Source organism: Electrona antarctica, assembly GCF_951216825.1.
Source record: "Electrona antarctica genome assembly, chromosome: 3".
NCBI lineage: Eukaryota > Metazoa > Chordata > Actinopteri > Myctophiformes > Myctophidae > Electrona > Electrona antarctica.
Genome location: NC_136808.1, coordinates 54,209,336 through 54,229,212, shown reverse-complemented (window position 1 = coordinate 54,229,212; position 19,877 = coordinate 54,209,336). Strand labels below are relative to the sequence as shown.

Genomic DNA, 19,877 nt, shown 5'->3' with positions numbered 1-19,877 from the left:
GCACCACACAGGCACACACAGGCTTGCTACAGAAGAGACCAAGTGGCTGATTTGAATTTTATGACACCACCATCACTGCAATTGGTCTTGAGAGCCAGCATTTAGTGTTTGACACGTATAGGGGCTTGCATAGATTAAACCGATATTATTAACAAAATTAAATGTCAAGGCAACACAATGCTGCATCCCCTATATATGTCTGTCTGCCGCAATTTTACTTCACTTTGACCCAAAAAAAATCCTAATCCTCGAGGGAAATTAAAGAGGGAAAAACTCCTCATAATTACAGCAGAGAAAACATGTGCCGAAAAGTTTCCCAAGATTGGATTTAAAAAATATACAGTATATGCTTATCCCATTTTGGGCGGGAGGAACCCCTTTTGGTGTTTTAAACATTATGTTATAATTTAGCTATTGAAAAATAGCAGATCTACAAGCTCGTAGCACGCCACCGAGTGGCTCGCTACAAGCTTGTAGGTCTGCTATTTTTGAAAAATCGTGAAAATATTTTTTCAGAAAACTGGAGGATTTAGAAGATTCTTTTTTAAATTTTGAGGTCAGGCCTAAATGGTTTATAAATCTGCCCACACCATTCTCTCTCTCCGAGTCTCCTCAGTTTCCTCAGTGCTATTCTGAATTCAGATTATTTTTTTTTGCAAACACACAGCGTATGCATATGCCCACAGGTTATCATTTCTCAGAGTGATTCATTCCGAGCCCTGGCGTTTGCCTGCCTTTGCATGGCATGCCCATCTATTTATCCCATGTTGGGCGGGAACCCCTTTTGGTGTTAGCATTATGTTATGCTTTAGCTATTGAAAAAAAGCAGATCTACAAGCTCACCGAGTGGCGCGCTACGAGCTTGTAGGTACGACTGACATAGAAACATAGCTTTTTCAGAAAACTGTCAGGATGTAGAAGACATTTTTAGAATCTGATCTCAGGTCAAAATGGGTTAAGGCAGCCCACTCAAAACGATCATTTGGTATAAAATGTATTTTATTTTTTTCCTTTGGTGGGATTCATTTCATAAGGTCACATTTGAGCATCAGCATTTTCTCTTTCAGTCCAGAGCCAAGTGGATGTAGTTGTTGTTGCAAAGAGAACTGTGACTTCCACAGTGCAGTGAGTGCACACTGCACGATCCTTTCCAACGTTCACTAAACTTGCAGTACAACGAGAGAGACTCGGAGTAGAACCGCTGCTCCTTCGCCTGGAAAGGAGCCAGCTGAGGTGGTTCGGGGCATCTGGTTAGGATGCCTCTCGGGCGCCTCCCTAGGGAGGTTCTCGAGGCACGTCCCACTGGGAGGAGACCCTGGGGCAGACCAAGGATCACGTCCCACTGGGAGGAGACCCTGGGGCAGACCAAGGACCACGTCCCACTGGGAGGAGACCCCGGGGCAGACCAAGGATCACGGCCCACTGGGAGGAGACCCCGGGGCAGACCAAGGATCACGGCCCACTGGGAGGAGACCCCGGGGCGGACCAAGGCGCAGTTGAAGGAAACACATCGACTCACTGGCCTGGGAACGTCTCGGAATCCCCCAGGAGGAAGTCACTAATGTTGCTCTGGAGAGGGAAGTCTGGAGCACTCTGGTGGAGCTGTTGCCCCCGCGACCCGACTACGGATAAGCGGTTGAAGATGGATGGATGCAGTACAACGGTATAACACACTGACTTCTAAGCTATGAACGCTGGCACAAAACATCCAGAATGGTGTCCATGAGAGCTTCACAAAACATCCAGAATGGTGTCCATGAGAGCTTCACAAAACATCCAGAATGGTGTCCATGAGAGCTTCACAAAACATCCAGAATGATGTCCATGAGAGCTTCATGCAACAGTGGGTGGAAAGTAACTCTTTATATTGCCACGCAAAAGTCACATACTGTATGAGGTTTCCACCTGACAGAGACAATATAACATTAGGCCACATGGACCTCCTTTCGATTAAAAAACGAAATAAATGTAAGGACCTTAACCCATTTTGCGCGGGAACCCCTTTTGGTGTTTTAAACATTATGTTATAATTTAGCTATTGAAAAATAGCAGATCTACAAGCTCATAGCTACGAGCTTGTAGGTCTGCTATTTTTGAAAAATCGTGAAAATGTGGCACACATTTGGAATATTTCTTTTTTCAGACGTTTTTAACTCAAATCTTTGCTTCTGGGGAGAGGGTCCCTGGAACAACATATTTTCAGATGGGGGCCGGAGGCATATTACATATAATCTTTGGGGTCCTTGACATGAAATATTGTGCACCATGGATATAGAAACATGAGGTTTTTCAGAAAAAAAGACATTTTAAAAATACATCTTTTCGACGTCAGGCCTAAATGGGTTAAGGTTCCATTTGGTTCCATTTGGACCGCTGGAGGTCCACAGAACCCACATTGAGAAGCAGTGTTGTAGTTCATGACGCACATGACCAGGCAGGAGTAATGAGAAAGAACTCCCCTGCAAGACACAACCGGCTTATGTTTACCATTTATATTCCCATTATTTGAGTTGCTCAGTGGAGCAAATCTAAACATATACGGTATGTTTACGCTAGCCTGTCACTGCCGTAGGCGTGTTGTCATTTACATTATGACTGTGTCTGTTTTACAATTTACAATTTACAATTTACAATTTAGGCATTTAGCAGACGCTCTTAATCCAGAGCGACTTACATTAAGCAATAACAAAAGCATGGCATACATCACATATATAAACGTAAAAATGATAAGACACGATATCTCTTTGTAACGCTATACAGTCACATGCGAGACGTTTTGCATCCTGCAAAGACCTGACATGTCCTATGCATGTAGACCTATGTGTTCTTTGATCTTCTTATGAATTCAGAAGGATAGCACTGCCCAGCTTTGCTCAGTGGTGGGAAATATTGCTCGGTGTTGGCATTGCCTTGGGGGGAGGTAATAATTTACTATTCTGTGCAGTTTGCATCGGGTTGCAACTCGGACGGGGCTGAGTCGGCACTAGCGAACTTCGCAACGTTCGACACGGCAACTGGCACGCTTTAGTAGAGGACGAAAACTCCATCAAAGTTATTGCCTGATATCTGTGTGCTCCAACTTCCAGGTCTTCCAAGTTTCTAGCACTGGATCAGCCTGTTGTTGGTTCCCTAATTTGGTGGTTGGAGTGCGAGGAACATCTTTCTTCGGATGCACTCTTTGTCACTTTACAAGCCCTCTAGACATCAGAGATTGGTGCGGCTGTTTTGTTTCCATCCGTCATACCTTAGTGCCTTACTATTGGACTCCAAGTTTGATTATTGCCCAGTGGTGGTAGAATTGTTTTTAAAGTAGCAATACCAGCGTGTGTTAACCCATTTTGACCTGAGATCAGATTCTAAAAATGTCTTCTACATCCTGACAGTTTTCTGAAAAAGCTATGTTTCTATGTCAGTCGTTCGTATGAGCTTGTAGATCTGCTATTTTTCAATAGCTAAAGCATAGCATAATGCTAACACCAAAAGGGGTTCCCGCCCAAAATGGGTTAAACGTATTACTTGAGTAAAGGTACACGTATAGGTTCATAGGTTTGTTGTGCCCCCCCATCCAGTATTGGACAGTAATGTAATAACGTAATTACATTGGCCCCGGTGGCGCAGCCCCAAGAAAGAGACGAGAAAGATAAAAGCCTCAAAATATACTTTATACCAAAGTAAAAGTATCTCAAATCTGTCAAACTTTGTCTAAAACAGACCATCGACGAGCTGAGCATGTGTCACAATGCAACACACTCTGAGCATCATCACGCATCATCACATTCCGGCCAATCGCAATTTGCGTCGTCACTTTTCTGCTGTCACTTTTTATTCTGAATAATATGTACTTTACTCAGCCAATCAAATCATTGCTATGAGGTGATCAGCCAATCAACTCATCACTATATAATTCACACAAACACACAGAGACCCTCAAAAATGGGTTACAAAAATCGAGGGATAAAAAACGTTATGTTTTTGGACATACAAGTTTTCATCCGACAGCGACGATATGCGGCCAGTGACCTCTGCAGTGACCTGACCTATCCAGGCCCACTGTACAAAATGAGCTCATTTGACATTTAGATGAGCGTGTGATTCAATCAGGACGCATCTGCCCTTGGAGACGGTGTGTAGGTGACGAGGGACGTACAGGACTGTATCTGCAGTGCCTGATGAAATCTGTAAGTCAAGTGGGAGGATTTATTGGTCAGTTAACTCGTAACTCGTTGCTCGGCCACCTCCCACCATAGCCCTTATCTCAATCCACCGTTTAGATCAAGGGGAAGATCGTTGGAACCGGGCCGTTGTCCCGAACGCGTTCATGGAGGTCCGGACCCCGCGGCGGACCCCCAGGCCCCCTATGAGCGTGGGCACCCCCAGGGTGTGGGCGGACCCCCAGGCGCCCTATGAGCGTGGGCGGACCCCCAGGCCCCCTATGAGCGTGGGCGGACCCCCAGGCCCCCTATGAGCATGGGCGGACCCCCAGGCCCCCTATGAGCGTGGGCACCCCCAGGGTGTGGGCGGACCCCCAGGCCCCCTATGAGCGTGGGCGGACCCCCAGGCCCCCTATGAGCATGGGCGGACCCCCAGGCCCCCTATGAGCGTGGGCGGACCCCCAGGCCCCCTATGAGCGTGGGCACCCCCAGGGTGTGGGCGGACCCCCAGGCCCCCTATGAGCGTGGGCACCCCACATGCAGAGCAGCCGTGAGTATGGGTGATCCGTGATCAGATCACTCCTGTCCTCAGCAGTCAGCATGGGCGGCGCCATCATGAATGTTGTTTCAAACATGATGTACGATGATAAGAGCGCCCCTCACTTCACACAGGTGTGATTTTGTTGTTGTTGTAAATTAATCATAAATTGATCATACCACAGCGTCATGCACAAATAACTCTTTGATAGGTACAAAATAAACATGTTAACTTAATTAAATTAAGCCCTAATCAAGCCTTATTTCTCTCTCTCTCTCTCACTCACACTCACACTCACACACACACACACACACACACACACACACACACACACACACACACACACACACACACACACACACACACACACACACACACGTCTGTGATCCAAGTCCCTCGCGGACCGAGGCGAGCAAATAAAGTGACCAAACAGTACATTTTCAGGAGGTATAGTACGATGAGCATAGGGTCCATTCTGTGTGAAATCTCATCTACTGTGTGGACGATGACCACTTTGTCTTGGTCAAATGTAGCCTGAGCGCTTCAGTCAGCAGCGCTCGCTCAGCGGACCCCACGGATACTCTGTACCTCTGACCAGTTGTCTTTAAGCCATTCTGGGCGGGAACCCCTTTTGGTGTTCTAACTAAGCATTATGTTATACTTTAGCTATTGAAAAATAGCAGATCTACAAGCTACGAGCTTGTACGTCTGCTATTTTTGAAAAGTCGTGAAAATGTGGCGCAAATCTTTGTATATATATATTTCCAGAGCGAACATTTTTAACTAAAATATTGGCTTCTGGGGGGGGGGGGTCCCTGGAACTACATATTTTCAGATGGGGGTCCGTGGCCCAATAGAGATAATTCTGGGGGTCCTTGACATGAAAAAGGTTGAGCACAACTGACATGGGTTTTTCAGAAAACTATTAGGATTTAGAAGCCTTTTTTTTAATCGACCTCAGTCCAAAATGGGTTAAAAGAGACTCTACCCCCCACCCCCTCCTGCCCAAATCCCTTGAGGCTGCTGCTCCTATAGGCAGGGCTGAAGAACTGGGGCACAAATTCATCCCCTGGTATTCCATGCATTGACCAGCCTAGACTTCTGATGTAGTGTAAGAACAGTTGCTTACCGGACATTATTTGCATCCCTTGGGATTTGAGATATTTGCATCTCATCGTCGTGGGGGACGACGGTGGGCCTCTACATTTCAGCATGAATTAACTCATCATGGCCAGGGTCAACACATGAGGTCACGCAGCCTCTCTCACACAGCTGATACCAGCTGTCTGTGCTTTACTCAAGTATTTGTATTTTTGGATACTTACAGTACAGTCCGGGAGCCGTGGGGGTGAACGTGGTTTCGTCGGGTGCAGGCTTTAGTTCTGACATACTATTGATCCGAAACCTCAATCCCTAACCTAACCATAACCGCAAGCACGGGAGCAGCGCATGTCGGACCATCGCATTTTCGCATCGCATGTCCCCGCGCTTCGGACCTTTGGTGTGTCGGATCTGATTTGGATTTGGTGTGCACCCCGTTTCGTCAGATAGGCCTAAAGTTTTTTTCTCAACTGATTCTTGTAGCTTGTAGCTTCTTAACCGTCTGCCTGCCGCCATTCATTAATCCCTCGATTGCGTATTGCCAAGGTTTTATCGCGCGTAACACTTACTTTGAAGATCCAAATATCCGTAATCGCATTGTTCCTGTGAAAAGCTGCTGTGTGTGGTATCATGACCGGTTGTTGTTGTCTCGCTCGGCGGTGGAAAAAGCTGACCGCGAGTATCACAGCGCCTGCTACAGGCCGTTGAAAACGCTTGTCTGGGACAAAGCGTCCTCTGCAATGTCGCTTCTGTGAGATAAAGCCGTCTGAAACCAGAGCCGGCAATGTAAGTGGATGCGCGCGCATTTTCAAAATGGCCGCGCCCATTGTGTCAGAAGCATAACAAAGCTAACTGACGGTAGATTTCGATACGATCGTATTAAAACATGCATTAATTAATACATCACTGTTAAAACGGCTTTTCCGTTTGTGGCAGGCCACAAGATTCTACGTTTTAAAATTCCTATGTTCCCGGCAGGCCTCGTGTTAAGAGGTGACCCTCTTAAGAATTCAAGAGGGTGCTCAGTGATATCCCTTGGGCATTTTTAGTTATTAATAATGCCCAAAACACGAAGAATCCACCCAAAATAGAGTTTTATGGTATTTCATGCAAGATACTTGGTCTGAATGCATCAAATTAGCTTTCTACAGTGACCATGAATGTTTATATACACATTGTATTTCATTTATGATTAATGCATTATTAATGAATGCATATTAACCCCTTCATGCCCGAAAAGACTAAAATCCCATAAAATATATATATATTTTGCAGTTCGGAATTATGTAACGTTTTTAACATATGTTTATTGGTTTTCTTTACAACACAGTATTTTCAAAGCAATTATTCACATATATTTTTTGAATTATGTAAAGTTAGGTTTCTGTTTTAAGGACTTCAGTGTTTGGTACCATGCAATTGTATGTATAAGTACAGAACAAAGAATGTTTGCTTTTGCCATGTTTGTTGAAGAAGAGTCTATGGGCAATTATGTTTTAGTTTATTTTATGGCAGTGTTAAATGTTTAGTTGGCTAAGACTAGACTAAAACTAAATAGTTTAAATTGCCCACAAAAAACTTTGCGAAATACTGGTTTAGAAGGAATTGGTAGAGTCTGCCTCATGTACTTAATGACCTAATGGGTTAAGGTACAAAAACAAAACAAAAACTGAGCACTTCTAGCATCACCAATCCTACTGTGCTTCGGTCTGCAGTGGCGTGCACAGATAGACACTAGGGGGTGCTAGAGCACCCTTTTCCCTCTGGACAGCAATGTGCCCTTTTGAAAAAAATGTACAGTGTACACTGTACAATATGTGGACCATGGTGACATTGATCAATACTTGATAAAAAGCTTCTAATATATTATTTAGGCCCCAAAAACTATAAATCTCACACTATTAACCCATTTTGAAAATAGCAGATCTACAAGCTCATAGAGCTTGTAGGTCTGCTATTTTTGAAAAATCATTAAAATATATATTTCAGAGCGAACATTTTGAACTAAAATATTTGCTTCTGGGGGGGTCCCTGGAACTACATATTTTGAGATGGGGGTCCGTGGCCCAATAGAGATAATTCTGGGGGTCCTTGACATGAAAAAGGTTGAGCACCACTGACATAGAAACATAGGTTTTTCAGAAAAAATATTAGGATTTAGAAGCCTTTTTTTTTAATCGACCTCAGTCCAAAATGGGTTAAGGCAACCGGTCGGTTCCACGTTCTGCACAAGGTGCTCTTTTTTCCCTTGAGAACCTTCCCCTCTAATTGTCTGTGCACGCCACTGTGGGTCCGTGTGGGGATCCACACTGCAGCGCTCCACATGCGTTATGACAGCCAAGAAAAATGACTTTACTTCGCTTCTCCACTTGTGCCTGACCCCCGGCTCCACCCTATCACTAGCCGGAGTCCTACGCCGGCAGAGAGTCAACTTCAATCTGGTCATACAGCCATGGAACACCATTAATCCATTTAGGCCTGACTTCGAAACAAAAAAACAAAAAAATCTAAATTCTGACAGTTTTCTGAAATACCTCATGTTTCTGTATCAGTGGTGCTCAATATTTAATGTCAAGGACCCCAAGAATTATATGTAATTGGCCGCCGACCCCCATCTGAAAATATGTTATTCCAGGAACCCCTCAGAAGCAAAGATTTCAGTTAAAAACGTTCGCTCTGAAAGAATTCAAAGATTTGTGCCACATATTCACAATTTTTCAAAAATAGCAGACCTACAAGTTCGTAGCGCGCCACTCGGTGGCGCGCTATGAACTTGTAGATCTGCTATTTTTCAATAGCTAAAGTGTAACAATGCTTAAAACACCAAAAGGGGTTCCCGCCCAAAATGGGTTAAAAGATAAGACAACCCACATAACCATTAGGTTGCACTTCCCTGCTTCCTGCGTCCTCTCCTCCTCCTCTTCCCCGCATCGCATCGCATTGCACCGCAGCTCCTCCTCCTCCTCCTCCTCCTCCTCCTCCCCACATCGCATCGCACCGCAGCTCCGGGTGTATCATTCTCTAGAACTCCTATTTTAAGCCCAGCTACACATCTGTATGCATATGGTGTCATTACATGGAGAGAGTGGGAGAGAGTCTGCAATGGCAACGTGAGTAAGTCATCACGCTTCCAATCCACACGCTGGGATGTGGGACAGGACGAGTGTGTAAGAGACTGAGAAGTGTGTAAGAGACTGAGAAGACTGAGACACGTTTTCATGTCAAGGAATCGGACCCCCAAAATGATGAAATGTATTTAAAAAAGGTTTTCTATCAGGGACCCCCAGAAGCAAAGTAAGTAAGTAAGCCCCATCAAGCCATGAGGCCCATGGGGCTGGAGCCTATCTCCTGTTTCTGTAGCGTGAGGCAACTTGATGTACAAGCACACCCCCTGGACATGACGCTAGTATGTCGCAGGGACTTACCCCCCAATCCAACCCTTGATGCTGAGTGCCAAGCAGGGAGGCACTGGGTCCCATCTTTAGAGTCTTTGGTATGACATTTGGTATGACCCGGCCGGGTATCGAACCCTGACCCCACCCCTACGCAGCCCTCCCACAGACGTGTTGTCCATGGGAGAGGGATCAGCTCGTAGTCTATATACTGTATATCTATCTATCTTCTCCATTTCATTTGATTCCTTCTGTTCTGCAGAAGTATTTATTTACTCTTTCCTCCCAGTCTGTGTGTTCCATCCATATTTATTTGTAAACCCCAGGGCTCCAGAGCAGACACTGGCTGACCTTTATGTAAATGTGTCTTCCACTCTGAGCAGATCTCATTACAGCGGAGCTTGTGCCTATGCACCATCCATCTCTTAAAAAAGAAAAAAAGAGGAAAAGAAAAAAGAAGAAATTGCGCCTGGCCGTGCTTTCGGCTGCAATCCTCGGCTACTCCGCCAGGCTAATTATCGGACCACAGTAATGAAGTCCCTTCTCCAACCCATCTCCCCCCCATGACAGTGTCATGCTAGCTCACTATATACATTGACAGGGAAAAGGATGTGGGGATAACATTTAAGCAATATCACACAAGAGGGTGGGCTTTACCGTCATTAATGGCACGCCTGCGTTGCGGCACGAACGAGCCGAGTTCCGTAAGCAGCGCAGAAGTGTGTTAATGCACGGTGACGCACAACCCTCCAGTGTAATAAAGACAAGACAAGACAAGACCCCACCCTCCAGGTGTTTAAATCACGCCTCAAGACTTACTTTTATTCTTTGGCATTTCCAAGCACAGTATGAGATGTTTTGATGTTTAATGTGACACTGTGCTTGTTGTTTGTGGTTTTTCAATGAAGTTGTGTTTTTTAATGTTTTACTGTAAAGCACTTTGGTACCACGTTGTTGTTTTTAAACGTGCTATATACATAAAGGTGGTATGGTGCGATTATACTGTACAACAGTTACCCTTAACTCTTTTATTGCCATGCTAGGTGGCAGCAAAGTGTCGCTAACCTTTGCTAGCCGATCCAGTGATTTTCCATCACTCTGTTTACCTTTCGCCAGAAACGTTTAGATGTTGGGAGTGAAGACAAAATCACAAATGACATCCGATCTTTGGATGGATGGCGATCACCTGCTTGTATTTATAAGGCGTTGAAAATCCTACTTTGAACATAAGTCTATGGGGCCGTGTGCAAAGATCCCATAGCTGGGGGTGACGGAGGCGTTGCTTAGCAACGAGTTCTCCGTTCAATCAATTATTGATATCAATTGATCGCATCGCTCCACAGGCTGGGAGCGTCTGTTGCGCGACATTCGATGTTATTTTCCAGTGGGATGTCATCAAAAATGTTCCCCCCCATTTTAGCCGACGAGATCGAAAATCTTAAAACGTGAATAACTCTTGATCTAAAATCATTCCGTCCAATTCTAAGAAAAGATTATGTGTTAGACGGCCCATCTCGGTCCCGTCGCTAGTCTCGTTAAACTCCCGTTGTTGTCGATCGCATCGAGAGTGCTTTGGCTACATCAAGCTATTTCAGCCACATCCGGGATAGCATCCCATCGCTAAATGTGCTCCGCTGCTATAAATCGCTGTGCGCTATGATTTAATGCATTAAATAACCCCGGGCGTTCGGGGGGGTTAATAGCTGATTTTCGGCCTAGCCGCTTCATATATGGTGTAAACAGGGTGTACGAATATGTTTGTACCTAGCAGATAACGTCCCATAGCTGGGGGTAGTGATGGGAGATTAATCAGCAAACACATCGGTATCGGACAATTTTAGTTGTTTTTAGATTAATCGGCATCGGTTCGATTAATCAATCAGACCGATTAATTAATCGGTCCGATTAATCGGTCTGTCTTTAAGGATAAACAAGCCCAAAGTAACAGCTTGAACAGATCTACAAGCTCACAATATTAAATATAAAGGTATTCAAGTTAAATCTGACTTGCCTAAGCCTGCAGTGCAGACACCCTGTTACATGTATTTTTCATAATGGACAAAATTATTATACTTTTTAAATACAGAATAATATCATATCGACATCGGTAATATCGGTTATCGGCCATAACAGCAATTAATTATATCGGATATCGATATCGGCCAAAATCTCATCGGCACATCTATGAACATATTCGTACTTAGCAGAAAAAAAACCTGTCGACTCAATTTAATTAAAACAGGGACCGCATGTAAATCTGACGGAGCATTAGTTCGACATGCGGACGCATCTCGGACTAGCGCCTGCTCCCGTGCGGACGCATCTCGGACAAGCGCATGTTCCCGTGCGGACGCATCTCGGACTAGCGCCTGCTCCCATGGACGCACCTCGGACTAGCGCCTGCTCCCGTGCGGACGCACCTCGGACTAGCGCCTGCTCCCGTGCGGACGCACCTCGGACTAGCGCCTGCTCCCGTGCGGACGCATCTCGGGCTAGCGCCTGCTCCCGTGCGGACGCATCTCGGACTAGCGCCTGCTCCCGTGCGGACGCATCTCGGACTAGCGCCTGCTCCCGTGCGGACGCATCTCGGACTAGCGCCTGCTCCCGTGCGGACGCATCTCGGACTAGCGCCTGCTCCCGTGCGGACGCATCTCGGACTAGCGCCTGCTCCCGTGCGGACGCATCTCGGACTAGCGCCTGCTCCCGTGCGGACGCATCTCGGACTAGCGCCTGCTCCCGTGCATGCGGACGCATCTCGGACTAGCGCCTGCTCCCGTGGACGCATCTCGGACTAGCGCCTGCTCCCGTGCATGCGGACGCATCTCAGACTAGCGCCTGCTCCCGTGCTTGCGGTTATGGTTAGGTTAGGGTTTGAGGTGGGTTGTCGTTTTTCGGACCAATGACTAGTCTAACTAAAGTACTGCACCCAATTAAAACTAAGATATTCGCTGAAAATGTTTACTTTTTTAATGACACATGTATAGCCACTAGACCAAAAATTTTCCAAGAAATTCGCTAGCCTAGCAACCCAGTCGGCTCCGCTCTGGGAGAACAGCGCAATTACGGATTTTTGAGTGGTGCAAACCACTCCAACAACCAGCTTTGTCTGTTAGTGTCTATGTATGTGTGTACCTGTACGTGTGTGTACCTGTACGTGGGACCCAAAAAAATGAGCATGGTTACTATGGTCACTGACATTACGTCAGACCACAGCTGATCAGGCTATATAAGACCTTGCACCACTCAGTTCACACGGGTGTGATTTTTTATGTTTTGATTAGGCGTTCCATCATGCTCGTTTGTAGCTCGGCTAGACGGCTGTTTCAACCAATCAGATCGCTTCCTCGAAACGACCTGTACCTAATGCCTCCTCACAGGTCTATATATTATAGTTATAAGTTATATATATATATATATATAGTTATAATATATGTATAGCCACCTTCTCTCCTGGCCTCCTCACAGCTCTCCTTGATCTTCCTGCGGCAGACGACAGCCAGGGCAACGAGCAGAGCCAGCAGACACACCGCCAGACCCACCGTTACCCACAATGCCACAGGGGGGAACGCCATGTTCTGAGCTGAAACACACGCAGACAGAGACACAGTGTGAGACAGATGGAGACAGGCCCAACATGGATGGGAGGAAGAATGTCATAGAAAGTCACAGAGGCGGCAGCGGTGGCTCAGGGGGTAGAGTGGCTGGATATGGCAACCGCAAGGTTGCCAGTTCGAACCCTGTGGGCTCCCCCAGAGTTTGTATCGAAGTGTCCTTGAGCAAGACACTGAACCCCTGATTGCTCCTGATGTGCTGGTTGGTGCCTTGCATGGTTTATCGCCACCATCAGTGTGTGAATGGGTGAATGTAATGCACAATCTATGTAAAGCGCCTTGGATAAAGGCGCTATATAAATGCACCATTTTTAGAGAGAGAGAGAGAGAGAGAGAGAGAGAGAGAGAGAGAGAGAGAGAGAGAGAGAGAGAGAGAGAGAGAGAGAGAGAGAACCAAAGCAACACATTGTAACAAACTTTTGGTTTGATTTGTAACATTCTTAGAGTTACTGACATGTTGTAATAAGCAGGGATGTGCTATGTTGTAATAAGCAGGGATGTGCTATGTTGCACACGCGCTTGCGAGCAATCACCTCTTTAATGTAGGCCTATTTTTTGAGTGGTGCAACCACTCCAAGGAACAGCAATGTCTGTGACGTTGTGACTATGTTTGCGTGTGACTCATGTGTGACTCATGAGTGCCAGAGACAGAGACAGAGAGATAGTATCTACAAGCTCATAGCGTATCTCAAGCTCATAGCGCGCCACCGAGTGGCGCGCTACGAGCTTGTAGGTCTGCTTTTTTTGAAAAATCGTGAAAATATTTATTTCAGAAAACTGGAGGATTTAGAAGGATTTTAAAAAATTTGAGGTCAGGCCTAAATGGGTCAAATGATAAGGGACAATATCGGTGGCACCCAACTGTACGTACAGTATACTGTAGCAGGTCCACACAAGCATTGATATGCATGCATCCTACTGTAGGTCCTAGATAGCCCTACCGACAGCTCACCCCTGGTAATAAGGGATGCATTTTGGAACCCCCCTAAACTGGAATACTGAGGAAATCCATGTCCAGCGGACACTTTGAGAACCACTGTCCTAAACAGAGAATATGCAGTGGCAGAATACCTGAGCAGCTGTGACTGATCCAAACCTAACGACATCTTTGGCCATGTACAAGACCTGCATGGCTCTCAAGAGAAGTCATGCAGACAAAATGGGTATGCATATATGGCTTTTACTTTTGTGTATGTGGCTCTGTCGGCCTTCAAACAAACAGACAAACCCACAGATACACCCTTGGCTTGGGCTGTACGCAGGCGTAAATAAATCATTGTCCACAAGCCGAACTCTTTTGTTTGCATATTTACTTCTCCAAAAGTGCATTTTTACAAACAAACAGCTTCAATTATGCACTGTGGCATTCTTGACACCGGCCTGGTAAAAGCAAGTATATCCACCCAGGATCATACCCACCCATTTCCCATCAGGAAGTGGACAGTCAAAGTCAATGCATTATTATTACTCATCTCTGAAGGCAGTCTGTGGCCCCTAGAGGTGTGACAGAGCCTACAATCCTTTTGGGAGCATTTAACCCAACGCTGGCTGTCTGAATAAAAATGAAAATAAAGAAAGAAAATGTCAAATTTGGATATATTATTACCTATAGCTGCTTTAGCTGTCGCGCCCCCCCTCCTAACCCATTCTGGACGGGAACCCCTTTTGGTGTTTTAACCAAGCATTATGTTATACTTTAGCTATTGAAAAATAGCAGATCTACAAGCTCATAGCGCGCCACCGAGTGGCGCGCTACGAGCTTGTAGGTCTGCTATTTTTGAAAAATCATGAAAATGTGCCTCAAATCTTTGAATATATATTATTACAGAGTGAACATTTTAACTCAAATCTTTGTTTCTTTCGACGTCAGGCCTATATGGGCTAAGTCTCTAGCTAGCTATTTGGTGTGCTGGGCCTGCCCTCAGCCACTCCACTCAGCTCCCCCATCCACTCACAGCTGCGACTCAATCAGCACACAGCCAGATAGGCTGCTCCGTGCAGCCGCTGATAGCTGTCACTAGCCATTCCCTGCTACTACCGCCCCGCTGTCCACATAGCAGTCACCTCTTGTTTTAACCCATTTTGACCTGGGAACGATTCTGCAAATGTCTTCTAAATCCTGACTGTTTTCTTGAAAAAGCTATGTTTTTCTATGTCAGTCGTTCTCAAACACTTTCATGTCACTTTTCACGATTCTTCAAAAATAGCAGACCTACAAGCTCGTAGCGCGCCACTCGGTGGCGCGCTACGAGCTTGTAGATCTGCTATTTTTCAATAGCTAAAGTATAACATAATGCTAACACCAAAAGGGGTTCCCGCCCAGAATGGGTTAAAGGCTAATTAAAAATGTAGAGAACACGACTTTTTAAACCGATTACTCCACTGTCCAAAGTTTGCCTGCACTTCTAAAAGGCAGGCAGCCCCTATACCCCTCCCCCCTACACACACACACACACACACACACACACACACACACACACACACACACACACACACACACACACACGCGCACACACACACACACACACACACACACACACACACACACACACACACACACACACACACACACACACACACACACACACACACACACACACACACGGTAAAGGAATGGACTGGCCTGAAAGAAATCAATAGTCGTCCACTCTGCCTCCGACATCTTAATGCCAGGCAGCTTGTTGTGGAGAGGGGCGTGTGGAAGTGATGGAGCTCGCTGTCAGTTAGCAGACATCACAGGGTTCTTTTTTTAATTGAGGCCCCCCTGCAGGCTGCTACGGAGCCCGGGAGGCTGCTACGGAGCCCGGGAGGCCCCCCTGGCTCTGCTACGGAGCCCGGGAGGCAGACCCTCTCCTGGGTGGTGTTGATACTGTAGGTGGACATGTCATGGTGGGGTTGCTATAGGACTCACTGGTTCTCAACCTTTTTGTGTCCGGGTAGCTCAGTCGGTAGAGCTCTCGCCTTTGGACCACAAGGTCATGGGTTTGATCCATGACGGAGTAGCACCTGGCAGTTATGACTGAGTCATTGTTTCATTTATTTAATGTTATTGAGGTCATTTTTATCACAAATATCCACTGATTCGGTTTGGGTGAACTATACTCCTTTAATCCATTTTGGGGCGGGAACCCCTTTTGGTGTTAGCATTATGTTATGCTTTAGCTATTGAAAAAATAGCAGATCTACAAGCTCATAGCGCGCCACCGAGTGGCGCGCTACGAGCTTGTAGGTCTGCTATTTTTGAAAAATCGAATAACGACTGACATAGAAACATAGCTTTTTCAGAAAACTGTCAGGATGTAGAAGACATTTTTAGAATCTGATCTCAGGTCAAAATGGGCTAAACGTAGCTTGCAGATATACCTGCAGGTGCCCTGCTGTGTGTGGCGTCACTGTGCGTACCTCGCTAACAGGCCGAGCGCCTGCACGCTGTTTGCTTTGATCTGCATGCTCACTTAATTAGCTGACCTACTGGGTAGCGGATTAGCTTCAACTGTAAACTACAGACGAGAACATTCTAAACGCCTTCATAAACCCCCCTCCCTCCATCTCCCCGCCACCGTTATAACCCCCCCCCCCCCCCCCTCCATCTCCCCGCCGCCACGTTACCACAATTATACCGTCGCTGTCGCGTGGAAACCTTCAATGTTCTAAAGTGTTACCTTTCAGGAAATTTAAAAATATAGTCTATAGTACTTTATTGTCGCTTTGCATCTGAAGTTGAAGCCAGTAAATGGTGCATTTATATAGCGCCTTTATCCAAGGCGCTTTACATAGATTGTGCATTACATTCACCCATTCATTCACACACACATTCATTCATACACCGATTGCGGCGGAAGCCATGCAAGGTACCAACCAGCACATCGGGAGCAATTTGGGGTTCAGTGTCTTGCCCAAGGACACTTCGACATGTAGACAGGAGGAGCCGGGATTCGAACCGCCGACCCGTGGATCATTGGAAGACCTGCTCTACTTCCTGAGCCACAGCCGCCCTTCAACATAATTTGTAGATTTGTGTCTTTGTATCTTTTGTAGCGTCCACAAACATCGGATTTGCTTTGGAAGCTTCACGTCGCTGGCTTCCATTGAGAATGAATGGTAGACTGTATCTTTGTATCTGCCTGTGTGAACGCAGCAATATACACAAGTAAGACGCGTAAACGCGGGAAGCGAACAAAGCTGTTGTGGCAGTCTGACACACACACACACACACACACACACACACACACACACACACACACACACACACACACACACACACACAGAGACCTCTGTATCGTTTCAGTTGCCCTCTGGTGGCGGGCGGGTGGTGTTACAGCGTGACACACACACACACACACACACACACACACACACACACACACACACACACACACACACACACACAGACTGACACACACACAGAGACCTCTGTATCGTTTCAGTTGCCCTATGGTGGCGGGCGGGTGGTGTTACAGCGTGACACACACACACACACACACACACACACACACACACACACACACACAGACTGACACACAGACAGTTTTGGCCAGCTTCTATAGTTAGTGCTCACTTCGTTCGCAAAAACATTAGTCATCACCAGTGTCCCCATCTGGTAAACAGTGCTGCAGCATTGCAGGACATTCAAGGCAACACCATCTCTTTGCTATGAAGTGGAAATAAACTGGAAATAAACTGTCACACATATTATTGTGTTTCAAAGACACAGAATGTTATTTCAGGAGAACATGCGTGGGAGGTATTAAAACCCAACGGGCTTGTGAATCAGCTTATTGTTAAGACGCATTAAAATATGACAACGAAAATAAACAGCACCGTCGATAATCTGTAACACAGCCAAATTTTGGAATAACAAATATTATGATAATTTTCCGTTGGGTGGAGAATCTGTACTGACGCATAGTTTGTGTCCCCGTTTGTTTTTTCGAGTTTTAACCCATTTTGGGCGGGAACCCCCTTTTGGTGTTAGCATTATGTTATAATATAGCTATTGAGAAATAGCAGATCTACAAGCTCATAGCGCGCCACCGAGTGGCGCGCTAAGAGCTTGTAGGTCTGCTATTTTTGAAAAATCTAAGAACCACTGACATAGAAACATAGCTTTTTCAGAAAACTGTCAGGATGTAGAAGACATTTTTAGAATCTGATCTCAGGTCAAAATGGGTTAGGCTTGCATTTCACCAAGAAGACAGAGACAGAAGCAGTTTGTTATTTATAGTGAGCTGGGTTTGATTGTCTGGTAGGAAGCTCATCAAGTCAATCCTCAGGGATGTTGTCTCAGTTTTGTACAAGCAATCTGCATTAATCCAAATCCCCAAAAAACAAAATGCAGTGAAGGCAGAGGGTGTGCAGGGCTCCAGCCCAGTTGTAACTGGTGCCCACACTGTGAAGGCAGAGGGTGTGGGCTCCAGCCCAGTTGTAACTGGTGCCCCTCTGCCTTCAGAGGGTGTGCAGGGCTCCAGCCCAGTTGTAACTGGTGCCCACACCCTCTGCCTTCAGAGGGTGTGGGCTCCAGCCCAGTTGTAACTGGTGCCCACACCCTCTGCCTTCACATCTCAGTGAAGGCAGAGGGTGTGGGCTCCAGCCCAGTTGTAACTGGTGCCCACACTGTGAAGGCAGAGGGTGTGGGCTCCAGCCCAGTTGTAACTGGTGCCCACACTGTGAAGGCAGAGGGTGTGGGCTCCAGCCCAGTTGTAACTGGTGCCCACACTGTGAAGGCAGAGGGTGTGGGCTCCAGCCCAGTTGTAACTGGTGCCCACACTGTGAAGGCAGAGGGTGTGAAACTGTTTGTGACGGTACGGGTACGTTATGGCACACCTGGGCAACTGGCGGCCCGGAGGCCACATGCGCCCCATGGCGGCCCGGAGGCCACATGCGCCCCCTGGCGGCCCGGAGGCCACATGCGCCCCCTGGCGGCCCGGAGGCCACATGCGCCCCCTGGCGGCCCGGAGGCCACATGCGCCCCCTGGCGGCCCGGGGGCGCATGTGGCCTCCACTTAATGTGAACCCCAGGTTAATATCGGAATACTGATTCCAAACATGTAAACATGACCTGCTTTAATTACTTCAGTCTAAATTAGTAGCTTAACAAATTAACTGATTTCTTTTTTTTTGCAGGTTTTCACGTACACTTCTTGTATACAGACTAAAAAGCTGAATAACTCTAAATCTACGGAGCTCTCGATGGTTTTGACAAAACGTGCGATGTTCAGAGGTCTTTTCTGATTATCCGGCGATCTCGATTGGAACATTGTGCGTTTTCTAGAGCAAGTATGGACTTATTCTAGCATTGACGCAAATTATAGATGGGTGCCCAAACCGGACGTGGATCCAGCGTGCAAAACACACTAAAATGTTGTTATATCTTTTATGTCCAATGTATTTGTATTTAGTTCATAAAGTTAACATAACTAAAATTAAATGAAATAAAAATGTGGATTTCCATTTAAAAAATAGCAAAAAAATATTCAGGATTTTAATTCAGCAGATCTACAAGCTCAAAACGCGTCGCTGTGCGACGCATTTTTTGATCTTGTCACTCACGCACTCACATACATACCTGGTCGATTGCTCACTCCCTCACTCCTTAATTGTCTCATTTACACTCATAATCCTTCCCTCCTCCTCGTTGTACCAAAACTCCACCTCCATTTGGAACCCACCAGATGGCTTTTATAGTTCTATAACTCCACCTCCATTTGGAACCCACCAGATGGCTTTTATAGTTCTATAACTCCACCTCCATTTGGAACCCACCAGATGGCTTTTATAGTTCTATAACTCCACCTCCATTTGGAACCCACCAGATGGCTTTTATAGTTCTATAACTCCACCTCCATTTGGAACCCACCAGATGGCTTTTATAGTTCTATAACTCCACCTCCATTTGGAACCACCAGATGGCTTTTAACTCCACCTCCATTTGGAACCCACCAGATGGCTTTTATAGTTCTATAACTCCACCTCCATTTGGAACCCACCAGATGGCTTTTATAGTTCTATACCCTCTGAGAAAAGAGGCCGGGGTTGTTAGACACTTTATTCCAATGAATTCAGAGTCATTACTCAGTTTTAATAA

The 19,877-nt window shown here is 46.2% G+C and overlaps 1 protein-coding gene across 1 annotated transcript in view; it reads right to left on the bottom strand.

The window, feature by feature from the left end:
* cd276 (CD276 molecule) overlaps positions 1-19,877 on the bottom strand; it is a 201,351-nt gene that overhangs the window by 67,472 nt on the left and 114,002 nt on the right. Inside the window, exon 5 of the mRNA XM_079497831.1 lies at positions 12,625-12,762. Within this exon, the coding sequence (XP_079353957.1) occupies positions 12,625-12,762 (138 nt within the window). The remainder of the gene's footprint in view (positions 1-12,624; positions 12,763-19,877) is intronic.